This window comes from Durio zibethinus, chromosome 28 (genome assembly GCF_047325235.1).
Source record: "Durio zibethinus cultivar Kanyao isolate XHJ-2024 chromosome 28, ASM4732523v1, whole genome shotgun sequence".
NCBI lineage: Eukaryota > Viridiplantae > Streptophyta > Magnoliopsida > Malvales > Malvaceae > Durio > Durio zibethinus.
The window spans coordinates 16,863,179-16,874,208 of record NC_143189.1 but is presented as its reverse complement, the minus strand read 5'-3'; the positions used below and the strand labels follow the sequence as shown (position 1 = coordinate 16,874,208).

Here is an 11,030-nt window from a genome sequence, read left to right as displayed (position 1 = left end):
GTCAACTTTAGTTGAATACGATCAAATTTGTTCAATAAAGTTAAAATTAGTCAAATAAAGTCAAAATTGCACAAGTTGGTCAAAATGGATAGAACTGAGGTCAATCCTCAAAATTCACAACCTGATTGGAATCAATATGATTTAAAGTTAAAATTGGTGACTTTTAAAACACTAAAAATTTTTATTACCAAAATGGCTTTTTGGGTATTTTCATAATTTAATCTTTCTAAGATCAAATTTTTATATAAACTTTCTTTCAGATCTTTTTTATTGATTTTTGATGCATCAAAAACCTAAATTACACCTTGAAAAATATGAAATTACCAAAATGCCTTTTTGAGGTATTTTTGTAATTGACCTTCTAAGGTTGATTTTTTTTTAGAAACTTTTCTTATCATAATTTTACAATATTTGATATTTTTTGATGCATTTGAAATCATAGTAGTACCGCGACAGATGTGAAATTACCAAAATAACTTTTAAGGGTATTTTTATAATTTGGCCTTCCTGAGCTTGGATTTTAATGAAACTTTTCAGATCTTAACTTCATAATATTTGACGATTTTTGGTGCATTTAAAATCATAGCAGTACACTAAAAGATGTGAAATTATGAAAATACCCTTTTAAGGGTATTTTTGTAATTTGGCCTTATCAAGCTCGAATTTTCACAAAAATTTCTTGATCTCAATTTTATAATATTTCATGATTTTTGATGTTTTAAAATCCCAAAAATGAGTATGGGAACATTGATTTCTAAGAAAATGACCTAAATACCAAAAACTTTGTATTAAAGGTAAAATGGTCTTGTATTTGGTTTAGGGGCTATAAAAATCTAGTCTTTATAGTGAATATGGTGGACCAGTAGATCTCATATTGAATCTTGATCCAATGGCTAAAAATTACTTCTTGAAAAAAAAAAGAGAAGGAACTTTGGCCTTTGGATGAGATATGATCCAATGACCTATATTTAATCTTTAAAAGATATTTTGGAGGGCTTTCTTTTTAAAAAGGAGAAAAGGGAAGAGGAGGAGAAGAAAGAAGAAGAGAGATCTAGAAGCTAAAAAAAATGGTAAAGAAAAGGCCTTATAAAGAAGAAATGTATGTTTTTTCCTAAAAAGAACCCAATCCTCAAAAGATAAAAAAATAAAAAGGGAAAACTTTATACCCCTCTTGGCTGAGTTACCAGCATTAAAAAACTAGTACATTTCTATATAGGGTTATGGTATATTAATGCTTTTTATCTATCGTTTATACATAGAAAGGGGACTACTTGCTAGCCGATAGTTTTAAAACAGTCTATGAAATTGATGGGGCTACCATTCTTTTGTTGGTTGTTGTATATAGGACCATAAAGGTTCTTTCTTTTTCATGTTTGCTGATTGTGGTATGTAAAGGTTGATTTTATTTTACTTAGAAAACAAGAAGAACAAGAAAAAAAAAACTTTTTGGTCTAAGGAACAAACAAAAGCTTCAAAAAGTTTTAAGCTTAGAAAGCTCTATTCTTTTCAACAACTTCAATTTTGTTTTCTCTTTACAACCTAGGAAACTTAAACCCCTATTATGGCATGCTTTTCTTCACTTGTGTAACGAAAAGAAATTTTTTTTAAGACAATTGGTGCATTTTCAAAACTTGGGAGAGAATAGAGCTTAAACTAAAATAAGATTGGTTTTTGGGCAAGTCTGGGTCTAACCTTTACGTTTTTTTATCTTCAAGAATTTTGAACCTAGTTGGGAGGTAGAAACAAAGAAAAATCGATCATGGATGAACATTTTCCTTTAGTCTTAGGGTCTATTTTAATTCATGTATATAAAAGCTTAAGGCACTTTATTGTTGGGTTGTTATGGCGTGATGTACAATAAAAAGAAAAATCTGTTTGTTATTTTGGCATTATCTTTCGCAGATATTTGAAATTCCATCCTATTTGTCATGCTATTTTTTTATCCTTTATGTATGGGTCTATGTCTAAAAGCCACAAGCTTGATCATGTTTGCAATTACTACCTTGCTTGTTCTTCAAAGTTTAAAGCTTAAAATGGTCACTGTTGTTGTTTATTGTTCTACATAGACTACCACATGTATTTAAGGTGTCATTTCTTTTATTTGCATGTTTATGCTTTTTCTACATGAAAGCCTTTCATGGGCAAGATTCTTTAGGAAGGTTGTAGTCCCCTTTCTACTATAAAATGTGGTGGTTGGTGTCCATGATCATAAGATTTTATGTTAGCGGAAGAACAATTGTGAAATGGGAAAAAACATGGATTGTCTATATATATATATATATATATTTCTTAAAGCTAGTTTCACAATTTTGTCCTAGGGTGCTGATTTTGTAGAAGATTAAGGTCTTGTCTTCATTTCTTGCATAATAGTTTTTTAATTGCATGGGTTTAGAATCCCAACAATTGCCTAGTTTTAGGTTTTGTGCCTTTTGTTTATAGGAAAGTTTAAACTTCTTTAACTTTTTTATTGATGATGTAGTACAAAAGATGGCCCCGTTGTTAGTAAAAACACAGCCATAATATTAACACCATATAGGCAGCAAATAAGCCATGGCGCAAAGACCATGATGATGAGATTATTGCATTGCATATGATACTTTGCCTTTCTTTTGTTAGTTAGGTTCAGGTTTTTTGTTAAAATTCTCTAATAAATGAATTTTTAAAATATAAAGCATCAAGTTTGTTCATAATAAAAACTTATTTCGATGATGTTTAAGTTTAATCATGCCAATATGTATATTTTTATGTTGTTTAAGTTTAGTTGCAAGTTTAATTTTATACATTTTTAATTAGATTTCTATGTTTGTTTTAATTTAATCATGCCTATACGTATATTTGCATGTTATTTAAGTTTAGTTGCAAGTTTAATTTTATACATTTTTAAATAGATTCCTATGTTTGTTTTAATTGAATCTTTCATACTTTAATCTATGTTTGGCATTTTATTTACGCAACACAAGTGTTAATAGTAATAAATGAAAATTTTCGATGATAAGATTTTTAGGAAGTCCGAGTAGTGATTCTTTAAAATCTCTAGGTGAGGATATTTTTCTAAAAAAAAAATACTACCAAAGTAATTGAGTATTTAGGAAAATATTTAATACAAAAATTTTCATTTATCTATTTTAGATGTTAATAATAAAATGTAATGACTCTTTTAGTAATGAAATTGGTATAATTAAAGATTAAAAATTAGAATAAAAAATAAATTAAATTAAATAAGAAAGAAAAAAGTAAGTAAAATTTCCAGAATGAGATTCTAAGGAAGTCTGAATAGAGATTCCTAAAAAATCCCTAAATGAAAATTTTCTTTTAAAATACCATTAAAGTATTGGGATATCTAGAAAAAATTTTAATAAAAGATTTTATTTACTTCATTCCTTTAAAAAATATTTAATGATAATTGTGAAATAATTAAAGAGATTAAAACAAAATTAAAATGAGTGACAAAAATTATAACATAAAGAAAATAAATAATACAACATTTTTTTAGATACATACTCTGATTTATTGTTTTGCATTACATGATCTTAAATGTAAATGAAATTTCTGATGATGGGACTTTAAAAAATTCGAGTTGTGATTATCGATAATTCTCTAGGTGAGAAAAGTCTTCTAAAAATTACAAAAGTATTAGAATTTTTAGAACTTTCTTTTCAATGCAAAAAACCTCAATTATTTTCTGTAATTTGAGAAGTATTTTAAATAAAAATATGTTTTTTAAATAAATTTATGGATAACAATATTATTACATGTTTTGTTTTATATTAAAGCAAATGAAAAATCTCCAAAGATGATATTCAAAACAAATCCGAGTAATGATTTTTTTGAAACTCTAGGTAAGAAAATTTATTTAAAATGTTGCTAATGTATTGGAGCATTTTATATTAATTATCGATAAAGATTTCTTGTTTGTTTTTAAATGGCATAGAAATGATTTTTTTTAAAAATATTATTTGTTTTTAAATTATAGACATTATTACTTTATGATTTTTTTAGCATAAAGATTGGAAATAAATATAAGCCACCAAGTATAGGATTTTGGAGAATTTCGAGTGGCAATTCTCAAATATTCTTTAGATGAGATGGTTCCTCTTAATATTGTCAGAGTATTAGAATATTTTTAAGAATTTTTCAATATGTAAGGTTCATATTTATTTTTCAAGCATAGTAAAAAATTGAAAATATGTTTTTAAAGAAAATTAAAGAAATTAAATTTTAAATACCAAAATTAAGACAATTTCAATCATAATTAAAGGATAACACAAAATTAATTGGTACCATATTAAACGCGCATCATGTGGGTGCTAATATTTCCCCACGCATAACCAACTCTTGAACTTAAACTGTTCTCGCAGATCCAAAATTATCTTTTTAATAAAGTTTTAATTAATTTTAAAATTTTTATTAAAAATATAAGTTTTAATAGGTGGCCAATCGCACCTTATAAAAAAAAAAGATTAGTGGCGACCTCATCTTTTGTTTTCAAATTCATCTAGCGGCCCAAAAATCGTTAAGACAATCCTTCCTATCATAATTATGAAAATACCTTCATATTATAATTTGCCAAAAAATACTATAATATACTCTAATCATAATTACAAAAATGCCTTCTTATCATAATTATGAAAATCCCTTTGTTATAATTGGCTAAAATTATTATAATATCTTATAATCATAATTACCCAAAAAAGCCTTTTTGATTACTTCATACGCTTTCCAACTATAATTATGAAAATACCCCTTAATATTGAGGTTGATCAAAATTACTATAATACTTCTTAAGTATAATTATGAAAATACTCTATTGATTGCTTCATAATTGCATGTTAAATTTTAACATATATACAATAATATAAAATTAATCATTCTAGAAATGATCATAATGCCTTTTTAATTACATGATAATTAATTTACATACATTCAAATTGATTGTGATGCCCTTTTTTCAATGATTAACTAAAATTACTATATTATCCCCTTAAAATAATTACTAAAATACACTTCTTACCATAATTGGTCAAAATTACTACGTTGCCCCTACAACCATAATTATATAATACCATCATACCATCATTTGCCATAATTATGAAAATACTCTGCTATCATCATTTTTCAAAATTACTATAATATCACATCCACTATAATTATGAAAATACTCTCATATTATATCTTGTTGAAATCATTATAATACCTCTAACCATAATTATGAAAATGCCCTTTAACCATAATAACAAAAATACCTCGTATGTTATAATTGACTAAAATTACTGTAATATGATCTAACCATAATTACAAAAAAAAAAAAAAACCTTTTGATTGTTTTATATAATGTTTCTCCTACCATAATTACAAAAATATCCCTCTTTATAATTGATCAAAATTACTTTAAATACCCTATAAGCATAATGATGACAATACCTTTTTAATTGTTTCATAATTAAATATTAAATTTTAACATCCATACAATAATATGAAATTAATTCCCTTAGAAATAATCATAATACCCTTTTAATTACTTGACGATTGAATTACATGCATCTAAGTTAATTGTAATGCCCCTCTTTTATGATTAACTTAAATTGATATAATATCCTTTTCAACATATTTACTAAAATACCACTTTTACTATAATTGGTCAAAGTTAATATAATGCCCTACAACCATAATTTTGAAAGTGCCTTCTAACAATCTTTCGTCAAAATTATTATAATACATATCTTACCATAATTACGAAAATATCTTTTATATTATACTTTATCAAAATTACTATAATACCCTCTTACAAAAATTACAAAATTGCTTTTTTTTTATTACTTCATAATTAATTGTTAAATTTTAATATCTATACAATTATATGAAAGTGAAAACCTTAAAAATGATCATGATGCTTTTCTTAATTTACTTATTAAAATATCTCTTTTACCATAAATGGCAAAATTAATATATATATTATATTAATAAACTAAATATTTAATACATTAATTTAAGAAATTAATATTTTTAGCTTAATATAAAGTTTCATATGATATTCTCTATAAGCTTTTTTTTTTATATATATCTTTGCTTTTTTCTTTTCTTTTTTTTGTTTTTTTAATCTTTTCACTTATTTTATTTTTTAAATTAGATAACTTTCGTTAAAAAAAAATCCAATCAAAATAATCACATTTCATCATCATTGTTTTTGTTATCTTTTGCCCTTTTGTTTTTAGATTAAGTGGATTTTACAAAATAAAAACAACAAAATAAAAAAATTTTACTTGTGATGATGCACGGATATTTTGCTAGTAGCAATTAAATACTCCACGAACCAAACTATCTATAATGTCATACCAAGCAAATACACGAATCCTCAAAATAAAAAGTTGATTCGAGCTAATTATAAATCGTTCTTGCCAAACACCTTGTCAATCTAATTAACATCAAAAGTTGAAGATTTTTATGCCATTTACTCAATTTTCAATTTGAGCAATCAATTAACATTTTTTTTTTATTCAAATGAAAGATATTTTAATTTGACTTGAATGTTAATTTTAATATACATATAAAAAAAGTTTATCAATTGAACCTAAGTTATGGTTAATTTTAATAAGGAAAACAAGGTTAAAATAGATATCATTGTCAAAGCACCCTTCATTTGTGACATTGTTCATTTAAAGAACAAAAATTAAAGCCATTACATATTCACATTTAATTATTTTGCAAGAATTTCGTCATAAAAATGAAAACTATATACAAACTTGGAAACGAAAAACCTACTGTCCAAAAACACAAACGTAAATAATCGAAAATCCCCTTCTATAGATAGATGGAAAATACGGAAGCACTATCATTATAAATACATTGTCCAAATTAAACAATTCTGTTTAAAAATCATTGACCGTTGATTAAAACTTATTCGATCAACCAATCATTGACCGTCGGATTCTTGTTGGACCCCTTCTCTACATTGGCGCCTAAATCAACATAACGGCCTTCAACTTGATCTTCAACTGAAAATTTCATCCTTATTCTCTTTACTATCTCCTCCAAGAAAAATCTCTCTCGTCCTGAAACGCAAACAAAACTTTCTCTCTCCTCCAAGAAAAGCAAACAGAAATGGAGAGGCCTTCTGTCTTTTCCCTCCAATGCATTGCGTTCTTGCTGTTATTATGTCCAGTCTCTTCTCTTGCAAGACCACATCCTCAACAAGGTCAGTTCAGTTTAATTCGTTTAAGTGTCTTCTTGTTTCCCTAATGCCTCTGGTTTCTCTGCTTTCTTTGAATTTTGAAATAACAGAAAAAATTTCAATGTTTTAGCCATTTGTTCTTAGAAGAAGTAGCTGTAAAAAGATTTTCTTGTTCCTTTTTGTTTTGAAATGCGAACTCAAATTAAGAAATCATCTTGGGGATTTTTTTTTCATTTTAAATGATTTTGGTACAGGCCCAGTTTACTTGAACTTTGTGTTGAATGCGACGGATTTTCCACCCGAGGACTACTATGACTACATCATTGTAGGAGGAGGGACCGCAGGTTGTCCATTAGCCGCCACTTTGTCGCAGTCATTTCGGGTTCTTGTCCTTGAAAGAGGTGGCGTTCCCTACGGTAACCAACATTTGATGACCCAAGAAGGGTTCTTGACCACACTCACCGAGGTCAACACCTACGACTCTCCTGCTCAAACCTTTACTTCTGAGGATGGGGTCCAAAACGCCCGCGGACGAATTCTTGGTGGCAGTAGTGCCATCAATGCTGGTTTCTATAGCCGAGCTGATCCAGAGTTTTATGAGAGTTCAGGTTTAAATTGGAATGTTAGTTTAGTTAACCGGTCTTACGAGTGGGTTGAGAGGGAAGTTGTTTTTAGGCCAGAGTTAAAGAACTGGCAATCAGCTGTTAGGGATGGTTTGATAGAGGCAGGGGTTGATCCTTACAATGGCTTTAGTTTGGACCATTTGGTTGGGACCAAGATTGGTGGCTCCACTTTTGATAGCTTGGGGAAGAGGCATAGCGCCGCAGATCTTCTGAATTATGCAAGACCAGCTAACATTAAAGTAGCAATATATGCAAGCGTGGAAAGGGTATTGCTGGCATCTTCTTCTTCAAATGTGATGTCTCAGCATTCAGCAATTGGGGTAGTGTTTCGTGATGAAATGGGAAGGTATCACCACGCTATGGTGAGGGAACAAGGTGAGGTGCTGCTATGTGCTGGAGCTATTGGAAGTCCACAATTATTGCTGCTGAGTGGAATTGGTCCAAGACCTTACCTGTCTTCTTGGGGAATTCCGGTTGTATATCACCATCCATATGTAGGACAATTCCTCTATGATAATCCGAGGAATGGCATCTCAATTGTACCACCAGTCCCACTAGAGCACTCACTTATACAGGTTGTCGGGATAACGGAAGGGGGAGCTTACGTTGAGGCAGCTTCAACTGTTATCCCTTTTACATCCCCTGCACGCTCTGTGTTCATCAGGGCACCAACTTCCCCTCTGTTTTTAAATGTAGCTACTATCATAGAGAAGATTGTAGGGCCTGTTTCTTCTGGTTCATTAAGGTTGGCCTCAACAGATGTCAGGGTAAATCCCATAGTTCGCTTTAATTACTTTAGCAATCCAATAGACTTGGAGAGATGTGTGAATGGTACACGCAGGATTGGGGATGTCTTGAGGAGTCGATCTATGGATTTTTTTAAATTCAGTGAAAGGTACGGGACTAGAAATTTCAGGTTTATAGGGCCTGCATTGCCTGTTGATCAATCCAACAATGAACAGATGGCTGATTTTTGCCGGCGTACTGTCAGCACCATATGGCATTACCATGGTGGCTGTACTGTGGGGAGAGTGGTTGATCAAAATTACCATGTTATTGGAATCGATGCACTCAGAGTAGTTGACGGATCAACATTTAGTGTATCGCCAGGAACCAACCCTCAGGCCACTCTGATGATGTTTGGGAGGTCAGTGTTGATTGTCAACTCAGTTTCATAGTTTCTGTCTTGAGTACGGAAGTTAAACAGACTAACTAATCAGTGTTACTTTGTTTTTGCAGATATCTAGGCCTGAAGATAATCAGAGAGCGAATGCAATTGAAATGATACCTTTTGGGATGAAAGGCTCTAGCATGCTGCTGGTCTGTTATTCAGCTACTCGACTAGTCTTTCTGCTTGTTTTAGTTTTCAGATTTACCTTTTGGTTGGTACTTGTGCATTTTTTCTATAGATATATTACATGTATGACTCAAGAGTACTGTTTTGTTAAGTGGTTTGTTGGTTTGAACAATACGTCCAATAAAGAAGGTTGCAGAAGACGAATACTGGTCTGTTTTGCAGAATGAACAATTGTATATGAACAAACAGCTGAGCAATCTAAAATAGTTGTACTTGTCAAGTAAATATAAATAGCAGAACATGGTCCCTTTTTTCTTTTCTTTTTTTTTTTTTTTTTTTGCATTCAGGGTTTCATAATTTTTTTATTGGATTCTTCTTTTCTGTATTTTATTCCTAATTTCTGTTTAAGTTAATTGATTTGTTTGAGCACATTCTAGTTCTCCAATCATGTATTGAGATTTTGGAAATGAATTACTCAAGTTCAAGTAATTAAAATTCTCTAGCAGATGGCCTTGCCAAGGCAGGGTGGGCAATGACGGGCTACAGGAGTTTGTTTGTCAGGGACAACTTGGTCTTAACTTTCTTATAAGTTCACCTGTATAATTCTCTAGCAGATGACCTTGCCAAGGCATGAGTGGGCAATGACGGGCTACAGGAGCTTGTTTGGCAGGGACAACTGGGTCTTAGCTTTGTTATAAGTTCACCCGTGTAAACTTATCATAGTGGAATGGGGCTACAGTTGTATTTTATTAGTGGAAGTCAAATGGGGGATTTGTTGGGGGTGGAATAACTTTTGGTAGTCACCGTCACTGCTACATCATGAAATTACAGGAGCGAAGTGATCTTGATGAATCCATCCATTGGTCTTCATTAATCGGTGCAGGCAAACGTTAGTAACCAATTTGAGGCGTGGGTGGCATTTGGAAAGTTGGCTTTTAAATTCTTTGACGTATGCTTTGATTGGTTTCGTGAATTCCCAAATTGGTGTTTTATTATTGCTGCTTTACATTTGAGATTGTTTAGCTGTCTGTGTAGGAGATGCTCCCTCGATTTTGGGATAATTCATTGGTTTTCTCTATGTATGGGGACTTGGTGAATAAAACTTGTTTGTAAAAATGCCACCTAGACCGTAGCTTGGTCGGGGAGTTGAGGTGTGGGTTGCCTCTTTATGGTTTGTTTTGTGTCGGGCTAATGTTAGGCATTGGTATGGTATGGGGTGTGGATCTTAATTTGTTATTGTTGAGGTTCTCATGTTCCATGGGTCTTCCTTCCTGAAGCAATTTTGTTTTTGAATTATGGTAATAGAATTTCTTCCTCGTTAAAAAAAAAAAAAGAAGGAATGGATGAGCTTTTCATCTTTGTCTATTCTCACATGAAGTTGTGGAAATGCGAGGAACATATGTGAATGAAATCACTTTGTTGATTTAGAGTTTCATTTGTAAACTTATCAACGGGAACATTTACAAAACTAACGGAGATTAAGTACAGAAAATAGAAAGCATACTTCTAACTATAGTTCTTCAAAGAAATCAGAACCCTTCAAGTTTTTTAAGTTAAGAGTAAACAGGCTAGATGGCACTATATGTTATTTTTCTGATTATATAGATTAGGGACCTAATGGGGGTTATTTATAAACTTTTCTTATTAAAAAGATAGTTATTAATAATATTGTAATGATCGTGAGTGATGGATCACATCAAATTTTAAAAAAATGAATAAGTTTTTTAATTTTCAAAAAGATATCAAATATACATTTTAAATTCAAAGTAATTTAATAATTTAAATTCAAAAGATAAAAAATTTAGCATTCTCACTAGTGTGAACATTTTTATCTTAAACAAAAAGGCAAATCACATGAATCATGACGATAAATCCTTTTCAAAGTATTACCTTTCATGTATTAAAAAATAATCTCCATTTTTAAATCAACCCTGATTCGATA

At 30.2% G+C, this 11,030-nt stretch overlaps 1 protein-coding gene across 1 annotated transcript; it reads left to right on the top strand.

The window, feature by feature from the left end:
• The first annotated feature begins 6,986 nt into the window (after positions 1–6,986).
• Positions 6,987–10,496, top strand: LOC111280688 (Glucose-methanol-choline (GMC) oxidoreductase family protein). Its single transcript, XM_089757194.1, has 3 exons — positions 6,987–7,192; positions 7,423–8,938; positions 9,031–10,496. Exons 1-3 carry the CDS (start codon positions 7,099–7,101, stop codon positions 9,074–9,076), a joined length of 1,656 nt encoding a protein of 551 aa, XP_089613320.1. The 5' UTR covers positions 6,987–7,098; the 3' UTR covers positions 9,077–10,496.
• The last annotated feature ends 534 nt before the right edge of the window (positions 10,497–11,030 follow it).

Coding starts and splice junctions, on each gene's coding strand:
- LOC111280688 (XM_089757194.1), top strand. CDS start 7,099: ATGGAGAGGCCTTCTGTCTTTTCCCTCCAATGCATTGCGTTCTTGCTG. Junction 7,193..7,422: donor AAGACCACATCCTCAACAAG/GTCAGTTCAGTT, acceptor ATTTTGGTACAG/GCCCAGTTTACTTGAACTTT. Junction 8,939..9,030: donor ACTCTGATGATGTTTGGGAG/GTCAGTGTTGAT, acceptor TTGTTTTTGCAG/ATATCTAGGCCTGAAGATAA.